At 38.3% G+C, this 26,351-nt stretch overlaps 2 protein-coding genes across 2 annotated transcripts in view; one reads left to right on the forward strand and one right to left on the reverse strand.

Annotated features, from left to right (window-relative positions):
• The window catches only part of PIBF1 (progesterone immunomodulatory binding factor 1), a 102,388-nt gene extending 97,643 nt beyond the window's left edge, over positions 1-4,745 (reverse strand). Inside the window, exons 1-3 of the mRNA XM_088540284.1 lie at positions 4,368-4,745; positions 3,420-3,520; positions 1,401-1,599 (exon numbers count right to left, since the gene is read on the reverse strand). Of these exons, the coding sequence (XP_088396410.1) occupies positions 1,401-1,599; positions 3,420-3,520; positions 4,368-4,619 (552 nt within the window). The 5' untranslated portion in view covers positions 4,620-4,745. The remainder of the gene's footprint in view (positions 1-1,400; positions 1,600-3,419; positions 3,521-4,367) is intronic.
• Positions 4,746-5,629: 884 nt separating this feature from the next.
• Positions 5,630-24,623, forward strand: DIS3 (DIS3 exosome endoribonuclease and 3'-5' exoribonuclease). The gene is made up of 21 exons (XM_088540283.1): positions 5,630-5,888; positions 7,148-7,305; positions 8,664-8,857; positions 9,023-9,096; positions 10,242-10,409; positions 11,353-11,517; positions 12,620-12,733; positions 12,814-12,951; positions 14,121-14,267; positions 15,462-15,578; positions 15,902-16,003; positions 16,651-16,715; positions 16,799-16,883; positions 17,680-17,807; positions 18,260-18,346; positions 19,136-19,292; positions 20,884-21,098; positions 22,191-22,359; positions 22,777-22,935; positions 23,315-23,437; positions 24,531-24,623. Exons 1-21 carry the CDS (start codon positions 5,655-5,657, stop codon positions 24,618-24,620), a joined length of 2,889 nt encoding a protein of 962 aa, XP_088396409.1. The 5' UTR covers positions 5,630-5,654; the 3' UTR covers positions 24,621-24,623.
• Positions 24,624-26,351: the final 1,728 nt, after the last annotated feature.

Below are 26,351 nucleotides of genomic sequence, written 5' to 3' on the forward strand. Positions count from 1 at the left end.
CCTGGCATTTACATCTTTTGGGCATCACTGAGCATACGCATAACAAAGCACAGTGTGGTTCAGAGACAAAAGCAACACTGACTTGTTGAACGCAAGTTGGAAAGAAAGCTACATTATATGTAGAAGCAGATCCCTGCTGCTTAACATGTTTTTCAAACTGTTTTCTACTCACATATCCAGTCTAAACGCTCTAACTGGACTGTAACAGCTTCACTTGCACTTAGGGCAGCTGGCAAGGTTCCCTGTTCTCTATCCTGCCTTGCTCTTCAGGCTTCTGAACTGCCCACTGATCAAGCCCTGAAGAACAAAAGCTCTTTCCCCACACCAGCTGCAACTTGCTCTCATGGATTCCAGTTTGTGCCCAGTCTGCTTTGTCCATAGTGCTGGTGCAGGAATAAGTGATGAACAGCTCAAATAACTAAGCAGAGGACAGAGAGTAGACAGCTACAGAGTAATAACCTAATAGGCCTCAAGTTAGGCATTCCTGTTTTATCATGCTGCCCTAAATGTTTCCAAGCACTTTCAAGATCCAAGTCTTGAAACTTTTTCAAAAGATGCTCCCAAGAATTTCTCCCTTTAGATAAGGATGACAAATTTCACTTTCTTGTGCATATCTAGAGTACAATATACCATGGCTTTCATCCAGCAAAAGAGCGCTGATACTCATAACATTTATACCTCAACAAATGCACTAAGCCTTTGAACACCATACTAATGACAGTTCCTTTAATAGCTAGCAGTGTAGATAAGGACAGCACTAATACTCTGTTGAACTGAAGCATCTTCAAGTCTCTAAATCCTTCTCTCTTTCCTCATAAGTGAGCCAGGATGTTCCAAGCATTCTGTGTGGGCACTGCCTTTTTACTGAAAGTTCAGCCCTCCCCCCACCAATCTTCCCATGAGCTGGAATTAACAAGATTCTAAAAATCACAACGAAATAACAAAGCCACACTTTATTCCTTGTATGTAGCTGGCAGTAGGAAAGGGACAAAAAAAAAAAAACACAAGAGAAAGGAGGGAATCTTTGCAAGAACCATTTAAATTTGTGGTTCTGTTAAACCTTGAGTTTTTAAATCCTATTTTCAGTTGACTGTATTTCACTTCATCAATGTGTCACTGCCCACCATTTAACTGAAACATCCTATTTGTCTCATCATCTTAAAATACATCAACAATTCTTCTACTCTAAGACATTGGCTCCTGGAACTGGAAGGTTCTTCACTTTACTGGAATCTAGGCACAAAAGGAATGATTCATAGGAATACATGCAAAAACATCCTCCCAAATGGGGAAGAACAACAGCTCTGAAAGTTTGGATTGATTTCTACAGGTTCATCCCTTCAATTTTAAGAAAAAAAAATACAGTTATGCTTTAAACCATCATAGAAATAAATACTCACAGACACATATTCAGGAATAGAAAGTTGTTCTTCAGGAAGACACTTCAGCTTCTCATAACAATCATCTGTTAATTCCAAGTCTCGCAAGCTCCGACGAATATCTCCTGCCCTCTCCCTTAACTGATGATTTGTCTCCTCGAGTTGTTTTTGTCTCAATAGAATGGTTTCCATTTCTTGTTTCATTAGCGCCTGATGTTTTCTTTAAGATTGTTTTGAAAATAAAAGACAGGAAGTAGCAATTAATGCAAGTGCCAAATCTTCACAACATCCTTACAAGAGAGCCATTTACACTGGGACAATATTTACAGGGGCAGATGAGCTCAGGAATGTAACCACCAGGGTTACACAGTCTGCATAAGGTATCCAAAGCTTCACAGTCAAATTTGGCTTTACTACTGCCCCAAGTCATTGACAATACCAAGCTGAAGCCAAGGAATGACAATTAATCCCCAGAGTGCTGATTTTAATGGATAAATAAACACTAATTTATAAATTAAGAGATTAATCTTCTTGCTGGTTAATCTTCTTTCCATACAAATCCCTCCCCCTCAACTAGTTAAATCGCCAAATAAAGCAATATTAACCTCAATTTCTGTCTTGCTACTAAAGTTTCAGTATACACGTTTTACTGTCTAGTCCTCACACAGCTCTTCATTCTCAGCTTCTATTCTGTTTAACATATAAGGTTGAGGTCCTTTAAAAAAATGCATTTTTTGTCATATATATTTTATGACAAGGTATTACACAGCAAGGGAAAACAGATGTTCACTTAGAGACATTTTACAGGGGTTTGTTTGTTACTTTCTTTTAGCCCTAGCTCTCGAAAATATTTATTCAAATTTAGATGCTTTTGCTTCTCTAAAGAACATAGAGCTTACTTAAAAAGTAATACTCAAAAAATTTAACTCTATTAGTATTATACAACAATACCTGCCTGCCTCACTATTTAATAAACAAAAAGAAGCCTACAAGTCACCAAAGCAATCAATCACACAAGGGCATTTTCTGCACATAGTGTAAGATTCTGTTGGACAGGGATTGAAATCGAAGTAACAGACAAGCAACTAACAAAAGGATTTGGAAAACTGGTTCAACCTTCTTATACCTATCGATTTTAATAATAGTTAATCAGATAGTAGATTTTTGCTGAGCACTACCCAAATAATTCAAAAATAGACAAACATGAAATTTCACCCTGGTGCAACTAAGTACAGAGAATTAGAGACATTTCTCTGACAGTCTGTTGCTCTTAGCTGAAAGACTCAAAGATGAAAATTGATTTCATCTCTGCTTTCACAGTCTGTAGCTATTCTAGGCTTAGTACAGAATAAGATTTTGAGTTAGTCACATCCTTTAAGTTGTGTGTCCTTTAGTGTAATTAGAGACTACTGTGCTCTCCCTCCATAACCCTGTTATAGAGTTAAAACAATTAATTAATGAAATAATTAGAAGGAGCCTGCTAGCCAGGCTATTTTCAGTTAAGATCCACTGCAAAATATTTCAGAACATGAAGAAAAATAATCAGTCTCTACCTGAGCAACTGAAAGCATATCTGACCAACAAACAACCCTCATCGGAAGGGAAAGTGCCTGTTACACACATTTTCTGTTTACCTTTCCTCAAGTTATCCACTAGACTGCAGGGCTACTAAAAGCTCAGTTTAAACTGAGAGCCTTCCCCCTCCACCTACTTAGTGCTCTTTAATACTTTTAAGAAAAATCTTACTCTAGGTTTCAAACAGATTTTGAATCCAGGTGTTAATAAAAAAAATTAAAAAAAGGGAAGAAACACAACACCTCTCCCGCCCCTCAACGAACCCACAAACTTCAGCGAGTGCTGAACTGAAATTTAGCTATATGCCATAAGCTCAAAGTTTAGAAGGGAAAAGCCAATATAATCTGCAAAAGTAATACTATTTCAGCAGCTCATAATCATCACATTTTACAGTGTGATTTAACATGATTTCATGTCAATAACATATTAAAGGTGACATTTTTTGTTGTTTTACTTCCATCATACCTCGCATCTTCTTGCTGTAATGCCAGCTGGCTATCCAGTCGTAAAGACAAGAGCTGCTTTTGATGGATTGCATCATTAAGCTTTTCCTCTAGCTCTTCTATCTAAAAAAATATACATAGAAATAAAAAAGTTACCAAGATAATATTGATAAAAGCAACAAAAGAGCAATTTAAAAGAAAGGAAAAAAAAAGTTCAATTCCCAGAGAAACACAGTAACATTATTGTTCAACAAAACCTTCAAACACACTAAGGCTTCATAAAACACAATATGGACTTTTCCCTATTGAACTCATAATAAAAAAACCTTCACTCTACAGTTAGATATTTTTCAGCCAAACGGCTATTACTAGTCCAACCAATTTCAAATGAGGCTTAAATTTAGAGCAACAGGCCAGTTCTAACCATGATTAACATACAGGGGGTTGTAAGTGTGGCCTGCACACAATTGTGGCAATACTTTCATATCTTTTGTATTTTCACATCTTAATTGAAATTGCATAGGACTGAAATTTACAGTTTCCCACTATTAGCATGACACTATCTTCTAGCCATTTCTCCACTGACAAACCACTAAATTGCATTCAGATGGTTTTTCAAGTGTTTCTCAAGTTCAGCTTAACACTCCATTAAGTTTTGTGTATCGAGGCCAAAATCATTTATCATTTTAGTAAGAAAGCAGGTCTTTTTCCTTTGTTTTAAGAAAATAGAGACTAGAGTTCTATTCAGTCCCACCTCTTCTATTTATAAGATCTTGGATAAGGCCCCAGAGTTTTCTGTGTCTTTTTTTTCCTCCATGAGTTTTTTATTTAGAAATTAGAAATAAGATGCTCATTCAATTAAAATATATTATTTTGAGAAATAAAGTTTGCACTTGTACAGCACTTTAAAAACACCAGACACACACACAAAAAAAAGACTATGTCAAGAAGGATGCATAGTGTTTCCTACCTTAGTCAAATATTCTACTTTCAAGTTGTCAATCATCAAATTTTTCTGAGATAACTCTATTTTAAACAGCTGAAGATTATGAAGCAACTCCTTCCGTTCAATCAGTTGCTTGGTGATTTTAACAGTGCCTTCCCGCTCTTCCGAGGAGGAAACATCATCAGTTGGTACTGTGGTCTCTAAACTAATGTCTTCAGACTCCAAGGAGCTAGAGATGTTCACCTTCCTGATTTCTTTAGTGCTTTTATGTGACATTTTCTTTCACTATTTGCAAAGGTTTTTTTTTTCCTCCTTTTTGTTGCTGTTATACTTTGAGATGAGTCCCCTAAGCACAGAACTGCAAAAATCAAAACAATTAAGTGAAAAAATAGCAGCTTTAATTAAAGCTTTATGAAAATTCTTGAATGATTAAAACAAGACCATTAAGCAAAACCTACCAGCATTGTGTTAATTGTCTTGTATCAATCTAGGAAACACAAACCTCTAGCCTCACAAACAGTTCTTTTTCTGAGGACTCTTACTTCTGGCACTGCCCAAATAACTTCACTAACAAAAGCTTTGCTACAAGAGGCTAGGCACCGGCACAAAAAAGGCTCACTACTAAGGTTTTACAGTCAAATTTAGATGTACATCTGCCTTTCAGAAGAACAACGTGAGAGAACATCCAACACGGGACAGGGCAGTATTTGCTAAAAACAAAATAGAAAATGACGAAGGAACACTTTGATGCTCTCCTTCATTTGTTTATACAAGGAGTTCACATTACCCCTGCCAGGCTGATGCTCGAACACCTTCTAAAACCTCTGCTGGCGAGACGTCCAACAGCAGCCCGTACTTTCACCATCACCTGGTGCAGCACACCGCTTTTATTATTTCCACAGACTTCACAGAGCAGCTCGTGTTTACAGGCCTGCAGAGCAGGGCACCCCACACCCGAGGGCAGCCCAGCCAGCTCTGAAGGGTGTCGGGAGACCCGGGCCACCTCCCCGCTCCTTCCGCAACGGTTCCACCCCGTGGGCCCGCTGCTCCCGCCTCCACGCAGGGGATTCACGGAACGACCGTTAACGGCTCCGTAGCCGCCGCCTCCCTACCTTCCCCTCCCGTTACCGACGGCCGCTCCGCAAGCTCCCGCCCAACTGGCGGCCGCCAGAGCGCATGCGCAGCCACCCACCACCCCGCGGTCACCACGGCGACCGCGGCGCCTTTCCCGCGCTGGGCCGCGGGGCACGCTGGGAGCTGTAGTCCGGCGCGGCGGCGGGCGGCGCAGCGCGGTGCGGCGCGGCGGGCGCCATGCTGACCTCGCGCACGTTCCTGAAGCGCACGCGGGCGGGCGCCGTGCTGAAGGTGGTGCGCGAGCACTACCTGCGCGACGACATCGCCTGCGGCGCCGACGGCTGCCGCCTCTGCGCCGCCACCGCCACCGCCACCGGCTCCTGCCTCGAGGCGCGGCCCGCCGGCGCCGCCAGCCGCCTCTGTCCCGGCCCGCACTACCTGCTGCCCGACACCAACCTCCTCCTGCACCAGGTGAGCGGCGCGCGGCGTGTGGGGGCGAGCGGCCCCTCGGCTCTCCCGGGCTCCGGAGGCGGCGCGGCCTTTACGGGCCCGGCCGTCGCTCGGGCGGGCCTTAGGCGGCTGTTAGCGCGGCCTGGATCTGGCTTGTGTGCTGGTATTCAGGCTCTGTTACCTGGAAAACCTTCCCTACTTCCCTCCTGCCCATGTGGGTGTGGAAAGGCAGGCGGAGAATGTATGGATGGAAGCAGCGATCTTCATCTTCTTCCCTCCTTTTCCTCCTGCCTTTTCCCCTTCCTTCCATCATCCTAAACATTCTTGCAAACCTTCTCTCTTCAGAGATGGTTGTCAGCTTGGGAGCCTTCCAGGGTGATGGATGAGGTTTTTGCCACCATCCATCGATAACGAGTATTAATTTCTTCACTATCCATCATGGGTGCAGGCAACAGAACTCCAGGCTGTGAGGCAGTGAATTCCCAAGCTTTGTATTGGACGTTTCTCTTTCTCCCACAGTTTCTGAATATACCTGTAGGGGGTAGAATGTGCAGGCATTGGAAGGCAGGAAGCAATTGATGCTCATATGGATTGCTTAGCAGAGGTGCAGACACTTGCATGTCCTGACCCATCCCAAAAGTTGTAAGTAAGGATTTTCTTCACAAAACAGCAAGTTCAGCCTGTTTTTATCTAGTTTTTTGGCGGCAAAGTCTGTATGTACTATAAAGCAGTCTGCTATAATGTGCCAGGGAACATGGCCACGAACCAGGGTGGCAGGGATTAAGAAATCTCGGTCACAGTGGGAACAGATTTCACCAAGAGTTTGGAACAGGGTTGCAACAGTAAGACTTGGCCCAGACATTCAGTTTGTACGCAGAGCAACGTTGAATTTCTTGCCGTATGAACATGTTTCTAGGTCACAGTTTTGTCTTCTGGAACATTAGAGGCAGAGAGGCTTGGCCTGGCTAAAATTTCTAGTGTAGACCACTCTTTAGTACACTCAGCTGTAGTCTTGCAGATGCTGGGGCTGCATTTGTGGGAGTTGGAGCGTGTCCTCATCTCATTCTGGCGAAATTCCTGTCACCAGGAGGCTGGATTTCTTGAACTTGGTTTGCACACTTGCATGTTTTGCTTACAAGCAGGAGGAGGCTGCTTAATGCTTCAGTTTCTCATCAGGGAGAAGCAACGCATCTCATATTCATGTTAGTTTTTATAATCCAGCTGCAGTTATTGGATGGAAATAAATAATTATTTTGGTTATTTTCCATTTTGTTCCTCAGATTGATATACTTGAAGACCCTGTTATTAAAAATGTCATCGTGCTGCAGACGGTTTTACAAGAAGTCAGGAATCGGAGTGCACCAGTGTACAAGCGAGTTAGGGACATGATTGCGAACCCTGAAAAACATTTCTATTCCTTCACCAACGAACATCATCGGTAGGTGGTGTGGAATGGGCTAATTAAGCTGTACTAGTGGCCAGTAAAGGAAAATGGGAAACAGAACTGGAAAATGTGAAATTAGGTAAATAAATTAAACAAAGACTTTGAAGGAATCATTTGGGGAAATACTTTTTAATTGCAAAAACTCATCTAGATGATGGCCCCAATCAAGGGCAAACAAACAAACAAAATATCCCAGAGTGAAAAAAATACTGTGGGCATGTCTTTTGCAAATTATTTTTCACTTTTTTAAGTGCTGTCAAAAAATATTTTAGAGCTTTTTTTTTTCCATTTCATAGGAATGTTAAATTTCTAAGCTGCGTAATTATATCAGTTATTCAGGCCATACATTTTCTGAGTGAGGAAAAAAAGTGTTTTCTCACTTACAGTCTCAAATATATAGGAACAGTTATGCTGCATTATAACCAATAGGAAACTTTTGATGTGAATGTACACTGGTTAGCTAATAAGTCCTGAATATTTATAACCTTGTTCTTGTATTCATCTGTTAATATGGTAACATTTTTTGTTGGAAGTAAGGTTTTGAACCTTTGCATTCATCTCATGCCCTTCTTGATTAGAAAATTTTAATTATTATTTGATCTAGGTGCCATAGGTCTATGCCCCATACCTTTATAATCAGTATTGGTTTTAGCAGTTTTATACCTGTAGTATAGCTTAGTAAGCTGCTTTTCTGAAAATACTCCTTAGTGCTGAGTTTGAGTTATATGTGAGAAAGTTTTTTGGCTCAAATTTATACAGAAGTTGAAATAGAAGAGAGCTCCCAGGCAGATCTCCAAGTCATTCCAGTTGAGCATTTTGTTCTGCTCTGAGCTCCTTTCCTTTTACATGCATATTATGAAAGGAGACCAAAATGCTGAGTAAAGTTTACAGACAAAATTGTTAACTTAAATGATGGAAAAAATGTCTGTTTTATTGTCCCTTTTAGACGTATCCCAATACTTTATTATCTTTGCCAACTCAGTCTGTCACAGATTTGAAAAATCTTTTGACAGAAAGCTCTAAGGAATTAAGAAGCAATTTCTTTGAATTTCTTTGTTCTCTCAAGTAGTTTTCACTGCTGTTATATTGCAGTTCTACTGACTGTTCATTTGTAATTTCTTTCAGCCTCCTCAGTTGTCAGTGAGAAGGTTTTATTAGAAATGAATACTTTATTATTATTTTTCCTGACCCTCCTGTTTATTCACCCTTCCTTGGCCTGTAGAATGTTAGACATATGAGAGTTGGCGCAGTAGTGGTTCTTGACACGTCTTGGTCTTGTGCAGTCTGAAATTTGTTTTCTAGCAACTGATATATGTTGGCATTTTATTTATTTTTTTTTTCTGTCTTTCAAGGGAAACATACATAGAGCAAGAGCAAGGAGAAAGTTCTAACGACCGCAATGACAGAGCCATTCGGGTAGCAGTAAAATGGTACAATGAACACTTGAAGAAAATGAAAAATGAGGAGGAGATCCAAGTTATCCTTCTAACAAATGACAGGAATAATAAAGAGAAAGCTCTAGAGGAAGGGATAACTACTTATACATGTAAGTACAGTAGTGTATGGTTGTTTAATTGCTGAGATACATCATCACTGTAATATCTTCATATCGTATGGTTGTTTAATTGCTGAGATGCATCATCACTGTAGTATCTTCATATCTGAATCATGTCCATCTCTTGCATAAATATTTGTGTTTGTGCTTTTATAGGTGAAGAATATATAAAAAGCTTGATAGCTCATCCTGATCTTGTAGATCGTCTTGCATGCCTATCTGATGAAGGGGTATGTTTTTTTATATATATATATATAAAATCAATCACGAATGGTTTGCATTAGCTCTATTGATATCTACTAGTATCAGCTTAGAAAGTGAAGACCCTAGATTTCATCACTAGTTTGACAGTTGAACTGTTTGACATTCTGAAAGAGAAATCTTGCACCTATTTATATACCTATTAGGAGCTATCAACTAGTTATTTTCAAAATAACAGGTACTTTAGACAATTTTGATGTGAGGGCAAAAACTAGCAATAGTATAAAAGTAGTATACAAGTGTATAAAAGTGTTAGAAACAATTGAACTAAAATGAAAACTACAGAAATCTGGATTACAAGCCATTGAGAATTTGTTTTGGGTGTGTTGTTTTGAAGCTTGTGTTGAGTTACTGTTTTTCAAAAGTATTATCTATCAAAAGCTCCGACTTTTATAGCCACTTAATATGATAGAAGTGCAGGCTCTTATGCAAAAATTGTTTCCTTCCTTGTCTATTTGCTTTTCATAGCTAAGGTTTATATTTTCATGAAACGCTGATACAGCTGAAACTAACGCTAACCAAAAAAAAAAAAGCAAAAAAAAAAAAAGCTTTTTTCCATCTGAGGAAATTCTAACAAAAGGGAGTGGAATATGTAAGAGTGGGAAGAAAGTGGACGGCTGCACTAATCTTTTTGGTGGTTACTTGAACTTTGCTCAGCTTTGATTGATAGTCTGACTGCCTCCACAGTTTAGTCACGGTGATGTCGTTTATAATGTTCCATATGGCTGCCCATATTGTGTGCCACACTGTTTACTGTGCAGTACCGTGCTAATACTTTCTTTGCTGAGTGTATGCTTGTAGACAGCACATCCAAATAAGCATTAAAACATCCGTCACTTAGGCAGGATGTTTTTAAGGAGCTGCAAGCAAACAGAAAAGGGGTTCCCAGCATTGTCATGCTTCTGTGTTCTTAGTACGTTCATGCTTAATTAGAAAAATTACCTTACTACTTAACAGTCATTTTTAATTATTGTGGATGTTCATTGCTACCTATAGTTAAAAAAAAAAATGAAGTTTGCTAGCTTGAGTTTCACATTCATGAACTCGGTTTTGGAATAACTACAAGTACAATGAACTGACAAACTTGTTTATTCATTTATTTATTTATTTCAAGAAAGAAATAGAGAGTGGAAAAATAATTTTTCCAGAACATCTTCCTCTTAGCAAGTTACAGCAAGGAATAAAATCTGGTGCTTACCTCCAAGGATCCTATAGAGCAAGCAGAGAAAATTATCTTGAAGCTACTGTTTGGATTCATGGAGATGCTGAAGAAAACAGAGAGGTGAGTTTTGCATTTTAACTTCACACTGTCAACTTTAAGCAGCCTTAGTAATGACTTAAACATAATTCTTTCTTGGTGACATACACTGTTGAAAATGAGTATTATAGTATTCCTCTTCTATGTTTTTTTGTTATTACTTGTTTCCTCTGTTTTTGTTTGTTTGGATAGTGACTATTGAAATATGTAATATATCCCTTTCAAAAAGAGAAAACTTTAACTTAAGGTGTACTTCTTTCAGTAAAGTGTTTGATAAATTAAAGCTGTATATTTTTCAATTGACCTGGATACAGCGCTGTTTGCTTCAATTTAAATTCATTTTGAACAGTATTGTGAAAGACAGAGAAACAAGGTTGTAGGAACAAGATTGTCAGCTGAACTGTGGAAAGCTCTGGAGGGTTCTTTCACATCTTTTTCCCTTCTATTTTAAAGCTTGGAGATAAGTAGATGGACTGTTCCCCTCCAGGCAGGCTAACCCTGCTTTCTGTTTCCTGGGTTCTCTGCTGGTCCTCTCGCACAGACGCTGTTTCCAGGCTGTAGCACTTGTCTGTTCCCTCTCTCCCTCCCTCCCTGTTTCTGGTCACAGCGGGAGCTGAAACTCTTGGTCCCTGAGGGGTTTCTCTGCCTTTCCGTTTCTTTTATTTGCATATCCCCAAAGTTTGTGGAGGTACTTAACCTGCAAAACCAAATTAAAAGGAAAGTTGGGAGGAAGATGTCTGGGGAAAACCACTGTTTTTACAGAGAAAATTGTAATGCTGAAATAACATCATAAGTACTGAAAGACACCTAGACAGAGGAAAAAATGCCGTAAAATAGCCATAACTGTTCTATAGCCTGTTCTCATCCATTCTACTGCTTTGATTGGTGTCTTTTTTGTGATTGCTTTGAATATTTGCATTTTATTGCATATTTTGTCTCATTATGTTTATTTTCAAAAATAATCCAGATAATTATACAAGGACTTAAACATTTAAATCGAGCAGTTCATGAAGATATTGTAGCTGTGGAGCTGTTGTCAAAGGATGAATGGGTAGCACCATCCTCAGTGGTCTTGCAAGATGATGACCAAAATGAAGATGACATTGAAAACGAAGAGGAGAAAGAAAACATTGTATGAAATAAACAAGAGGTTTTTCATTCTATATCATCCATGCCTTCTTTCCCCATTGTCTCTCTTCTTTGTGGTATGAGTAAGATTCGTTGTCACAGAAAAGAGACATTCTGTGGAGCTCGCTCAAAACTTTCAAACTTGGTAATTTTAAGAAGAAAGATAAGCCTTTTGTTTATTTTAAGTCAACTGTTATGTTGAAAGAGTGATGAAATCTGTGATACTCCGAGAGTGTTCTTAGTTTCATACATCTTCTTTTATACCGATTCCTAAAAGCTTTTGTGAGCAGTCTTTTTTTTTCCCTCAGATGAGAACTTAGTAAAATTGTAGGACTATAGTAGACATTTAAATATGTGATTTTGCATAAAATATACACTTTGTAATTTTGGAGGGAGGATTAATCCATTACATAAATTACTAAAATATTTTCTTAAGCTACATGAACCCCAAAGTTACTGAGTAATAATCAAATAATGCAAAGCTAAATATTGATCTTCAGATTGGATTTTGCTGGGGCAGGAGCAGATGTTGTATCACAGTGAGAATTGCTTTTAAAGTGAATATATGTATTTGGAACCCGTTGTAAAATTTCTTTAATTAATACGGTGATTATGCTTACTGTGTATGGACACTCACATGGACACTCACGTGTATCCTGTCCAAAAAAAAAAGGTATTTATTTATGTTGCAAAGGCAACAAGAGGCAAAGGCAACGTAAATAGAAAAAGCTTTTAAAAAATTCCTGGAAGAGTTAATGAGGAAAAAAAAATGGAGATAGTTGGAGGATAAGCAGAGACAGTACAAAATGATGTCATTTCTTTAGTCTTTTTCTGCCTTTTTCTTCTTTGTTTTCCTTGTGTCCATAAATGCAAAGGGTTTGTTTTGTTTTCAGGCAAGATAATAGATACATACAACAAGTACTACAGGTTGTACAGTCAAAGGACAGTGGGTGGGGAGGCATAGTTCTGCTTATGAAGTCATAATATACTTGATGGCCTTATAGTGATATGTAGAATGTCACCAGTGCAGCTTGTGGAATCTGCTCTAGGCAAACATGTTGACTTAATGAGCTCACGTAGTTTTGTGTTTTAACCCCTTCTACCAGCTGAAGGCTTCTGTTAACAAGAACATGCTGAGGCCTACAGGAAAGATAGTGGGCATTATAAAGCGCAACTGGAGACCGTTTTGTGGCATGCTGTCCAAATCACCGATCAAAGAGGTAGGCAGTAATGAAGTAATTATGAATGCAGAACATGGTTTTTTAAATTAGAAATGATTTTTTTCCCTGCCTACTACTAGGCAAGGCGACATTTGTTTACACCAGCTGATCGCAGAATTCCTCGCATTCGGATAGAAACCAGGCAAGTGGATACGTTGGAAGGACAAAGAATAATTGTTGCAATTGATGGTTGGCCCCGGAATTCCAGGTATCCTAATGTAAGTTTCTGAGTTTTTTATTTTTTTGTTGGTTTGTTTTTTGTTTTTGGTGAATTACTACTTACCTGATTTTGTAAGGTGATTATTATTATTGACAATACTGAGTAACTTCAAAAGTCTTGTTGTGAATTTTGATTTGACTACCATTCTTTGGTGAAAATTAAGGAAATACCTGAATAATTTAGTTCTCCCATACCCTCTCCCTCCTCAAAACAGCTTTATCATACTTAGAAAGTTTGGTCCTCAGCTTCTGCAATAAATATTTATGTGCTAACCAAGGTACTTTATTTAAACAAACTAGGCACTGCCTTGTTTTAGCCTGGATTCCTAGAAATGAGACTTCTGCTCTGGCTCTGTCTGCTCATCCCACACATTGATCAGCATCCTGGCAAGTAATTTTAAACATGCTGGCCAAATTCAGTTAAATTGCCAGTGGGGCAAAGTTATAGATGATTACATTATTTTAAGTCTTGTGTAAATAAACAGCAGGATGGAAGAGAAAACAAGGATGCTAGTTTTAGTTTGTGTTGAATGATAGTTAGAATAACATGAAAGGTACCCATTGGTAGTCTATAAGTGCATAGCTTATAAGGAATGTGAGCACAGGTGTCTCTTGTGTGTTGAGAGATATGGAGGGAACTTGGAATATACGGAAAAAGTGCTAAAGCGAATGCAGCATTGCTGCAGGGAATGAGAGACATGAGGAAAGAACTAGAATTAATGCAATATTTGGGAATAGAATGTGTGACAACACAAATTCGTAGAAAATTAGACATTATTTGTTCTGCTGCTTAGGGATTTTTTTTTTTCATAAAAAACTGAATTGCCACCTTTGCAATTTCTTTTAGTCTTATCTGTGGAGAATTTAATATTATTCCAGGAAAAAATCAGTATTCTAGAGAGAAAAATACAAAGTTCAGACTTAGAATCATAGAATCATTATGGTTGGAAAAGACCTTCGAGATCGAGTCGACTGACTTACCGAGTCAGTGAAATGATGAAGATGAGAAAGTAGCTGAAGAAGGAAAGATGATTCCTGCTCTTTAGTTTAATACGGTAATAACCTATGAGGTAGTTGTCTCAAACAATGAAATATTTTTGAGCAGTCAAACAAATTGCCTTGATATGCATATATATATATATATAAGTATATATATATTGTTTCTCAGGGTCATTTTGTAAAGAAGTTGGGAAATGCTGGAGATAAAGAGACGGAGACAGAGGTTCTTCTACTCGAACATGATGTTCCCCATCAACCTTTCTCTCAGGCTGTCCTTAGTTTCCTACCAAAAATGCCATGGACCATCACAGAAGAGGTAATGAAAATCATTTTAAAATTATTGCAATAATTAGCATGCCACCTTCCTCAAATAGAAGTTTAGCATTTTGTGACATTCCTGGAGAATGCCGTGTGATATAAAATGACAAAGACGTTCTGTCCAAAACCATTGCACTTTAGGATAGGCTTTAGCCTGATTTCCTATGGTAACAAGGTCTCTATTTTTTTGGTTTTTTGGATGGCTTTGTTTTGTTTTGTTTCCTGACTTAAACTGTGTTTGATGGCGATAGACCTCTTAGGATGATAACATCTTACAGTTTTCATAAAATTTGATGTTTGGGAAAAGAGAGAGACTACAAATCAGCACATTGTAAGATCATCTCTTTAAGAGTTTCTCATTTTGCTAAGTAACCTCCCTACCCAAATGTTATGTCCCTATGTTATCACTAGATGTTCTGAGAAGATGGTAAGTTATCCCAGGATAATCCAGGATACTTAGTCAAACAAAAGAAACTACAAAAATGCTGGGGTATGTTAAAAATCGCTTTTTGTAGAATAGTTTGTTTAAAGTGTTATGAATGAATTTCAAGTTATCCTCAGTAAATTAAATATGGAAAATGGTTGCTTTGAAATATATTAAAAATGGGATAATATTAAAAATTATCCCACTTTGGTGGGAGGAATTTATCTCTTCTAATATTAGCTATGTAGAAGTTAGTAGTGTAGTCTACGATACCTATCTGAGATCTTTTTGTTCTTGTACAAAGGTAAATCTCTAAAGTACTGGTCTTTTCACCTGGTTCAGTCATCAAGCCATTGATGACTAAAGTTAATTGAGAGAATTGCATCCTGAATGATTTGTCTAATTGAACATCAGATTAAGAATTTCATTTAAAATTTCTTGGTTCTTGATACCACTGAAGACCAGGAAATTACTGATTTATTCTATTTCTCTTCCTGTTTACTATTAAATAAAACAAGTTTCAGTACTCAAGATCTTACATTTTTCTTAGTTTTTCTATCACTATCCAATTTGGTCTTGTAAATAAGTAATAATATAAAATCTATCCTAAAACTAGAAAGTTAGCATACGTAAATTATTTAGTTACTTTGGAAAACCTTATCCAATGTGCCTTTCTCAAATGGTAATTTTTACTTTGATCTATTGTATGGTCTTGTAGGATCGGGACAGGTCTTAAAGCTTCCTGTTTCCTTTTTGTTTTAATTTCAGGATATGAAGTACAGGGAGGACCTAAGGCAGCTGTGTGTTTGCAGTGTGGATCCTCCTGGCTGTACAGATATTGATGATGCATTGCATTGTAGAGAACTAGAAAATGGAAATCTGGAGGTAGTATTTTGTTTTCTTACCAAACAAATCATTAATTGTGATAATAGCAGTGATAATAGGAGATAACTTGAGCAAATCTCCGATTAAGTTGTAAAAGGAATTGATGGTGTTAGCACAACTGTGAGAGAGGAATAAAGGGAGTTAACTGCCATTAGACAAATGTAACTTAAATATTCCTATAGCTAAAAATAGGAACTTACGGAGGTAATTGGAGATGGGTAAATTGGACTGTAGAGGTTTTAGAAAGTTTCCTTCATATTGGGAGTGATATTTTTCTGTTCCATAAAGTACATAATGTCATACTTTTTGTTTGTTTGTTTCAGGTTGGCGTACATATTGCAGATGTCAGTCATTTCATTCGACCAGGAAATGCTTTGGATGAGGAGTCAGCAAAAAGAGGAACAACAGTGTATCTCTGTGAAAAAGTAATTGTCTTTTAATATAAAAGCATTTTTTTTGTAAAATAAAGGGTTTGGGGTTTTCCTTGCTTTTATTTTTCTGTCTTGGCACTACAGATTCCCATTATCTGCAACCTAAAATTAGTAGAATCATTTGAGCTGCACTTAATTTGCATACTGTTTTATTAAAACAAATGTGCTTTCAAAGTCAGACTCCTTAGCAAAGTAGAGAATATCCCTTTAGTAGAGAATATCCCTTTTAACTCCTATGTTTGAAGCATATATAACATTGTTCTGAAACTGGACTGCTTCTGTTTTAAAGAAGATGAAATTGATCTGGGTTTGCTGTTTTTACTGGTTTTTTTGTTTGTTTGTTTGTAATAGCTAAATCTCTCCTTTTGCCTATGAGTTGTATACATTTCAGCTGTACATTTTGTCCTGTTTAAAATAACTTATTTCTCACAGACCACAATTCCTCTAAGAGAGTATCTTTACTTAAGAAAAAAAAAATGATCCTGGAATGAGTCTTCTTTGAAGTAGCATTCTTTTTCTTTTGGAAATCTGAAAATGTATTTAGCTTAGTTTTCATTACGGGAAAAAATAAATATTTCCTACTTCTATTGTGTTAAGTGTCATGAAATTAAAATGTCATACTTTTAATCTTTATTTTGCAGAGAATTGATATGGTTCCAGAGTTACTTAGCTCCAACTTGTGTTCCTTGAGATCTAATGTAGACAGGTAAATGATTCCTGCTTAGATCCTGATAGGAAATGTTGAATGTGTAAATGTAGGTTTTAATAGATTTTTTTTTCCTGTCATAGGCTTGCATTTTCATGTATATGGGAGATGAACCATAAGGCTGAAATTCTGAAAACCAGATTTACAAAGAGTGTTATTAATTCCAAGGTTAGTCGTACTAATATTATTTTCTTTCTAAAGAAAAACTGGATACCTTTTTACAAAAGCAGTCATCAACAGGCTTGTTTCCTTTGCTTTTTTTTCTCTTTATTGATTCATTTACATTTTCTTAGAATTAGGAAAAGACTGTTAAATCCTAAAATATAGTAGACAATTCAAAGAACGGACAGGATCAGAACCTTCAAGGTTATCATGTTTTTGTGAACTAACTTTGCTATGAAATTACAAGCTGGGCCTGTTTATCCTGGAGAATAGAAGACTGAGAGGGGATCTGTTCAATATGTACAAATATCTGAGGGGAGAATGTAGGGAGGATGGGGCCAAACTCTTCTCGGTGGTGGCCAGTGACAGGACAAGGGGTAATGGGTACAAACTGAAACACATGTGAGGAAGAACTTCTTTCCTGTGAAGGTGAGAGCCCTGGAACAGGCTGCCCAGAGAGGTTGTGGAGTCTCCTTCTCTGGAGATCTTCAAAACCTGCCTGGATGCCACCCTGTGCCACGTGCTCTAGATGTCCCTGCTGGAGCAGAGGGGTTGGACTAGATGATCTCTAGAGGTCCCTTCCAACCTCAACCATTCTGTGTGATTCTGTGATCTGTCTTGTTTTTACCATTACTTCTTGAGAGTGACATACTTAGGTGTTGAATGTAAAGCCTCATGCTTTGCATTCTCATGCCAAGTGAAGCAACTTGGACAGGGCACTGCAGTTTCTGCGAGGCAGGAGTGTTCTGCTGCTCCTTACTCAGCTCTGCACCGTGCTGCCTTTGTTCTGCTTCCCTCCAAGGCCTCTCTCACGTACGCAGAAGCCCAGATGAGAATTGACTCAGCAGCCCTGAACGATGATGTTACTACAAGCCTACGTGGACTGAACAAGTTAGCAAAAATCCTGAAGAAGAAAAGAATTGATAATGGGTAAGGTATTCAGTGTCTCCTTTTTCATTTCCATTCTTTTTTGGCTATTGCTGTCAAACTTTACAATGTTCTTCTGTGTCCATTTTCAAGTAAGTAACATTCGGCATTTTTTTTTTTTGCCATTTTGATTTGCATAAACATAGATATCTTCATCCCCTGTAAAATACAAACTGTGAATGCTAACTTTTTCTCCCTCTGGAAAAATAAATCAGGAATATGGATCTCATGCAGTCATAAAAACACAAGCAGAGGAGTAGCATTTTAAATTTGAACATTTAGTTAATGCATGTCAATACTGTAGTTTCTGCTAATTTGGACACTATTTTTAAATACTTATTTTCAATTTCTGCTAGTTTAAAGTTACAGTTTCAACCCCTGAGGATGTTCACAAGCCTGCAGCCCAGCAGGTTCTGCTTTGTTGTAATTCTCTGATTCCACTTGCTGCCTTCCAGAGCTCTGACACTTGCCTCCCCGGAAGTGCGTTTCCACATGGACAGCGAAACTCACGATCCCATTGATCTGCAGACCAAGGAGCTCAAGTAGGTCCCCTTGTTTCCTTTAGCTGCTTCATTCGGGGCAGGGAAGGAAAAGGGGTTTTTAAGGGTGTACACAGCTTAGGGAAGAGTGCAGGACAATAATCCTAAAAAAGTCCATCCTGGTGTATTTTACACTAAAATTGATAAAATCCAGTATCACAAGCCTTAACTGTAGGAACACATTTAGGTACTCTACTACTAGTCCTTACTACTGATTTAGTGGAACACTAGGTTCTGAACTCTCACTATCCCACTGAGTTGTCTATGATGCTTTTCTAATACTCCTAACCCAGGAGAGCAGATAGAATGTGACACCATGGAGCCTGGAAATGTAAGAACAGCAGAGCACTTGCTGCCCACGTGCTGAGTGATGCAGAGGCCCTTTTAGAAAGGGAGTGACCGATTCCAACTTCTGAAGCTAGACACTTATTCTTGCTGAGTACTACTCAGTTTCTGGGCCAAACCTATGCTCCGTTTTCTGTACTTTTGTAACTTGATGCTGTGCAACATGATGCTTTTAAACTTAATATGCTTCATATTGAAACAACACTGTTAAATCACACAGAAATAAGGGGGTTTAGCTGATGATGACTTTGGAGGTAGCAATGTCATTTTAAAGTGCACTTTTTAGAAATATAATTTGTGATTTTTAAAAAAAATATTTCTTTGCATTTTTTTTTATTCTGCCTCTCCCTTTTTTATTCTGCCTAATGAATGTTTTTTCATTAGGCACTCAATGCCAATACATGATTTAATGCTTTTCTAATGATACAAAATGTTTTTGGTTGGTAGGGAAACAAATTCCATGGTTGAAGAGTTCATGTTGCTCGCCAATATCTCTGTAGCACAAAAAATCTACAATGAGTTCTCTGAGTTTGCCTTGCTCCGAAAACATCCTGCGCCGCCCCCCTCAAACTATGACATTCTTGTGAAGGCAGCAAAGTCTAAGGTGAGTTTTTGCTCTGCTGATGAAGGAACTTAAGATTAGGAAGAGCTCTATTTTTCTTTCTGATTAGCCATGTTCCAAAGAAAAAGTGCTGGAAAGTATTTTTAAAGAGTAATCTGCTATATTTGGAGACTGCTACTACTTGCTCTTTGAAGACCCTTTCTCATGTAAAGGAGGCAAAACACTCTACGTTGGAAAAGATGGTACAAGATCTTTCGTATTGCAACTATTGTGCACTTTGAACATTTCTCCTCTCCAGGCTTTCTAAACCTATTTTTGGCTTTGCTTCCATATACGCTTCTGAGCTTCTTAAAAACGGGTCAGTCGCATCAAGTAACATCTCGGTTAAAGTCGGGGAGTAAAAAACTGTCTTCAGATGTGTTTATAGTTTCCATCCCCTCCTTAGATCAGCTAGAAGTTGCTATAGCCTGAAAAAAAGTCTAATTTCGCTACAAAGCCTGAAATGGAAAAATGTTTTTCCAATTTTGGGATGTTTCTATACGAGTTTTCCTATGGTCCTCACTTGAGGTAAACTTTCTGAGTAGGTTAACAATCATCATTAAAAATTCCTTTCCCTGAAACTCTGTCTCCCACCACTCCTGCTGCTTTTATTTTTCCTCCCAAGGTATGCAAGCGACTCCTAAGTTTTAGTATTTTAGATGAACAAAACCCAGTCTGTTTCACTTTATCCTGCTTTATATTTGGGATAATAAATGATTTCATTTCTAATTTGATATTGACTTTAAAAGTACATTTTTTCTCAGAAGCTTAAATTTCTCTGCCTGGAAAAGATCATTGTAATAGTAGTTGATTTAACTATACCTTATGTGACAGAACCAAAACAATTAGGGGGTGTATATACTGTGTTTTGTTATGCTTTGTTTGTAAGTGTTCGGTTCCTTTTCCATAATAAAGGCGTGCTTTGATCTGTAGGTCAATGTTTCCTTGTCGGTGCACATGAAGGAAAGAACTTTTTACTGATCTTGTGATAAAACTGACTTTGTGGCACTGAAGATTAAAAATGTATTTTCACTGTGTCTATACTTTATCAAGGATCACTGGCACAAGTGAAACAAGCTTAGTGTCATTTACCAGCAGTTTTACAGGTCATTTTACTGAGTACCTGCTTCAAGACATCTGTGGTAGAAATACAAGACGACCAAGTAGTGCTTGCATTGTACCTCAGTGAAAATCTTTCAGTATGGCACAAATGAAATGTAATTGTGGCTCACCCCCTTTTATTATTTAATGCTTCTCTGTATATCCCATTTATCATGGTTATCGCATATCCTTTTGGATTTAGTGTTCAGTCCAGGGACAGAAAAAACAAGCTAGAGGAAATAACAGCTCCATAATAACAAATTGAAATGAAAGTGAGGGAGAGGTATGGACAGGGGCTTGGGAGCCAGGGGTGCATTTTGTGTTTCTTGGCTTTTTTTTAGTTTTAAATTGTCATTCCATTATGTTATCTGTGCTTCGGAATTTTCTGGTGTGAGACCCGTGCTGACTGCTGCGACCAAGCTGGATGTCGCTGTTGCATCCGTGCTCATGCCCTGTTACTGTTTGACAGTAACGCCTGGCTTCTTCCCCGCAGAATTTGGAAATCAAGACGGATTCGGCCAAGGCACTGGCGGAGTCTCTGGACAAAGCGGAGGCTCCTGCTTTCCCCTACCTGAACACGCTGCTGCGGATTTTGACCACGCGCTGCATGATGCAGGCCGTGTACTTCTGCTCTGGCATGGAGAGTGATTTCCATCACTACGGCCTGGCATCACCCATTTACACACACTTCACCTCGCCCATTAGAAGGTACTTCTGTCCTCTGAAACTTTTGTAAAAGAGAAGGTGATATTATATGTTAAGAAATACCATTTTAAACTGTTTCCCATTTGAAAAGAAACCCTGTCTCTGTTCAGTTACTTTCCACAAGTTCTTCATCTTTGGATTGGAAACACAATGACTTACATGGCCTGTCTTCATTTAACTCCTTCCACACTCCTAGGTTCATTGCAGACGATTCCTGATAAATGACTGATAAAGGCTCACTCGTTAAAAATGAACGAGCAGTACCTACCTCACATATTTCTCTAGCATAAAAATGCATTTTGGACCACTCAGAATTAAAGAAGTCAGCAAGAGACCGAGGCACTCTTTGGCCATGTTGAAAAATACTCTATATAGTATTACTACCTGTAAAATACAATCGCCTTACAAGTTTGCATTAAGATAAAAATGATGTTAATTGGAAACTTGCTATTTCCTTGAGGCATTATAATGAAATTGCTTATAAAAATACATATTAGGGTGCCTCTTCAAATCAAAGAGTTGTCTTTGTATTTTGTTCCTTAGAAACATTTCAAGTGAAATCTCTTATGTGGAATTAAATTCCTGTGCAAGATGTGTGGATAATTTGGGGAGTTTCTAAGTACTTTTATCATAAACTTCAGTTGCAGACATGTTGAAAAGATCCTGGCTCGAGTTTGAATAAAAAACTTATGCAGTTGTGCTTTGAAAAATCAGTGGTACTGAAGTACCCTTTCTATACTGAATTTGCCTACTTCATGTGAAAGGAGAGAGGGAATGACTTAAGCTGCTGCGGTTAAGCATCATTCTTGAATCCAAAATTCAAGCTTTGCGTCATTTTGTAAACCTTAAACAGTACAGGCTCTAGTGGCAGAGCACAGAAAATCTTTGATATTGGCAGTCCCTTCTGCCTCAGCAGATAGTATCTTTGGTCAATAAAGACAGTGTGATCTTGCATTCATAGTGTTAGCAGCAGACTATCAATTTTACAACGACTTTTTGGTCTATACCATCTGTAGGGACAAAATAATGTTTGGTTTTGTAGATGTTGTAAGAAATCCTTTTGGTGCAGCAGAAGTTATTTAATGTGTTTTGCAGGTACGCTGACATTATAGTCCATCGCCTCCTGGCAGTGGCTATAGGAGCAGACAGCACCTACCCAGACCTTACAGATAAGCACAAACTAGCAGAGCTCTGCAAAAATCTCAATTACCGACACAAGATGGCTCAATATGCCCAGAGAGCGTCCGTCGCCTTCCATACACAGGTAAGGAGGGCTGAGCTGGGAGGATTTCCTGGGGAAGATTCCGGTGTTTGTAAAGGAAAACGGGCAATATTGAGTCATAGCAACTGCTTTACAATGCACGTGTGTGGCACTAACTGCTTAAGTCTGCAGAAATGATTAAGAAAAATGCTGTATGTTTGAGAAAAAAAGCGTCAAAATGACAGTGATAGCTTTGGAAAAATCAGCATAATGGCATCTTGAGTATTCCCTTTAATTTTTTTTTAATAAATATGATAAACAATACTACAAGGGTATTAAAAAAAAAAACAGGATTATTTGAACTTGCTTTAATACGTGTTTTGTAATGATCACTACATACAACTCGTATTTGCTTATGCTTATAATCTATTAACAGCATTCCATAGAATTTTTCTTATGTATGTTTTTCTTTTCTTACAGCTGTTCTTCAAAACTAAGGGAGTGGTGAATGAAGACGCGTATATATTATTTGTAAGAAAGAATGCAATTGTGGTCCTGATTCCCAGGTATGGGTTAGAAGGAACGGTCTTTTTTGAAGAAAAAGATAAACCAAGCCCAAAACTTGATTACAACAGTGAGGTATGTTTTATAACTTCTGTTCTTAATTACCTTTATTTTTTGAATTGGTAACTGGTCAGAATGACTAAAGTTTCTTCTGCTTGGCTTTGAAGGGTAGTGGAGGCTTCAGTAGATAAATAAAAAAAAAATCTTAACTGGTAACCCTTATAAAAGCTTAGATGAAAGGGTTCTGAAGGAAGAGGGGCGGTTTTGTTTTGATACCTACCTGAATAAATACTGCAAAATCATGTTACAGTGGGCATTCATGACCATAATCTCTCTTAATTTTTAGTAGCATGTAGTATTTAGTAGCATTACAAATTTTGCATAAAAATACTTACTTGTATAAAAATATAAGATACACTATAAGCAGCAAGTATTTACAAGTTTGAACTTTCAGGTGCCATCACTTACTGTGGAAGACACAACGCTCCATATATTTGACAAAGTTAGAGTGAACATTGTGTTAGATGCTTCTAACATCCAGCATCAGAAGATCCGCATGATATTGGTAGAACCAAAGGTAAGGCACAGGTTTCGCACTGTAGTATTTACTGAGGCACAACTGGAGATTTAACTTCAATACATTTAGCAGCAGAGTGGAGCAATTGCTACATATCTGCTCTCAACAAAACACACCTCTTCTTTCACTTCACTCGCTTTAGAAAAGAATTGGCTCTAAACTAAACTTGCCTTCTTGGCCTCTATTTTGAGTGATGAGGAAGATGAGGGGTTGCTGAAGATCTCTCTTGAATTTCACAGTTCTGCTACCTTTTTTAAAAAAAAAAAAAAAAAACTGTAATAACTCAGTAGGAGCCTTCTTTTAGTTCCAGTAAATGACTGTGCAATGGTGAGAGTAACTCTTATTTCTGAGGGCAGCCAGGGAAGTCTGTGTAAGGGCTGGTTCTTGGAGGAACAGCAGGAGGAGGTGTATGAATGTCAGCCCTTTCCTAAAACTTCTATCATATGAAAGTATCCCTCACTAACAGTATAAGAACTATAGCATCCAAATACTATTTTCTCTCTGGTGTTAACTGGTTTAGATTCGAGCTTCTTCTTAGTGCTAGTAGAGTCTGTTTTCCACTAACATTTTCCAGTTTCTACTTACTTTACATCCCTTTTTCCTCTGTCTTGTCCTCAACTGCGTATTACTCTGTGTGATGACGTTGAAAGGCCCCAGTGGAGGCCCCTGGTTCCAGGCTCCTGCATGGTTCCAGGCTCGCTTTCACCTCTCATTCCACTGCTCCCCCTTCCTCGCACATATAAAGGCACCACCAAACACCTGAAAACTGGGCACTCCTACCTCCTGCTCCCTACAAAAGCAGCAGGGGCAATACATTAACAAGGAGGGTGCTTGTGGTTGTACAGAAATCTATCCTCATTTTTCCCCCAGGTTTTACTTCCATTTAGGGTTCGAGGTGTGATAGTTTTAAGACAGCAGACCCATTCTGGGTACCGACTGTAAGACTATCAATATTAGCAAATTGTTTGACTTTACTTCTACACGCATATACATTTTATCAATATAACATTATTTTAAAAATTATATATATATAAAATATAAGCTAAAACTTTGACCTAAGTCTTTTCTGACTCTTCATTCTATTTCACTGTAGATACTAAGAAAAGATGTGCCTGCAGATGCACCTACAGAGACAAGTATCAGCAATGAACCTGAAAAAAAGAAAAAGAAATCACAAGAATAATGGAAGAGTTAATAAAACACACACACACACGTAATGAATTGTTTGTATTTACATGTTTTCCTTATGGACAAACTGCTACAGACATTTTATGTTTACTTTTAAATACGTATTTTAATAACTTGTAAAACCGTGCATTTTTAATTTTTTTTTTACAAGTAGATGTACGTAAGAGCACAGTTGTTTTCAAATCAAGTCTTACAGGTGAAAATAAATACTTCTGGAAAGTGAAAGAATAATTGCAGGATGGTTTTTTTGATTGGTTGCTCTTTATTTGTTGTTTCTCAACATCAGTTTCATAGAAGCTTCCATGACTTGTGAAAGAACCTTCAAGAATCAGTTTACTGCTGTCAGTGGGATGATTTTGCTGTAAAATTATTCCTGATGCCAGTGTTACTTTGTGGGAGCAACACCTAGACTTGACTTTCCAGAAAGAGGCTGAAAGCAACAGTCTTCCCCATAGAGGAAGGCTGCAGGTCCCGAGTCTTTGCTGTTCATGTTGTGCCAGCACCCTCGCAGGGTAAGATCCAGTTCTTGAAAAGAAACCAGTCCCTCCAGTCCCCAGAACGTTCAGTCTCTCGCTTCTCCAGCCCTTGTTCACCCCCTTCCCCCTTTCTTTTTGGTCCCTCATTGGCTATACTGCATTGGTCCCAATTTATTGAGGAAGCTGCCTGAAAGTTAGCAAGGATATTCTTGTGTTCTTCTTCTAGGAGATGTTCATGAGGCATTCACTTTCATACATACTCCTATGGTCAATAGCTGACAAAAATAATCTTGCAATAGCTAACTTTGCCTTCCTGTCACCAAGCACAGAAAAAAAAAAAAACTGTATAAACAGAAGATGGAGAGAAAGCTATTAAAAAAAAAGAGTGCTAGTCAAAGTTAACTGTAAAATGATAGATTTTTAAAGGTAACTTTAAAGGTTGCCTATAAAGCTTAGCAGCAAGAAACAACCCCAGTTATGTTCTTCAAAAGCAAGTCCATGAAGAAGTGTAAGTACAGGTACCTGAGCAGGCACAGAGGAGGCCACTGGGTTTCTCACACCGTTAACACGCTCTCCTCTGCGTAAGGGGGCTGTATCAGGGGACTAATTAATCACAACTGAAACATTTTCCTGCTGTGAGGTGAGGCCCAAAGGAAGTCAAGAGTGCTCCTAGACTCAGCACTCAGCTTCCAGCACTGTCACTTTGCCCAAGGTTTCTCCAAGGCAGCAGCTCTTCAGAGTTGTGAAAGTTCCTTTCAGCTGCCTCTGCTCCCAGTGTTTAGCAGTACAGCAGCTTTCAGGTCTAGCTTCAGCAGCACCTGCTAGTGCCAACTCCTAGCTCCCAGTACCAAGAAACAGCAATCCCAGAGATGGACAAGATTATCCCCAAAATCTTAATCTACAGCTCAGCAGCATCTGCAATAGTAACTCACTCCTTCTCAGAGATTTAATTTTTATTTTTAATCAATAGCTCAAAGATTATCAGATCTCCAAAGCAGGTATTTATACAGGTATCATAAAGAAACAATTATCACATTTAACAGATTGCAATAGAAAAAACATATCCTCTGACTGACACATCTGAGTCCTGGCACAGTAATCCCACAAAGTTTTTCTGACATTTAAAAATTTTAGAAAAAAAAAAAAAAGTATCTTGGGTGTGTCTTGACAAGAATTTCAAATCACTACTGAGTAGTTTATACAGGAGTAAAAGCCTCCTGATGTTGGAGCTCCTTCTGCCTACAGTTCCA

Source organism: Tinamus guttatus, unplaced genomic scaffold (genome assembly GCF_059628265.1).
Source record: "Tinamus guttatus ecotype Peru unplaced genomic scaffold, ASM5962826v1 Tinamus_guttatus_pri_ptg000058l, whole genome shotgun sequence".
NCBI lineage: Eukaryota > Metazoa > Chordata > Aves > Tinamiformes > Tinamidae > Tinamus > Tinamus guttatus.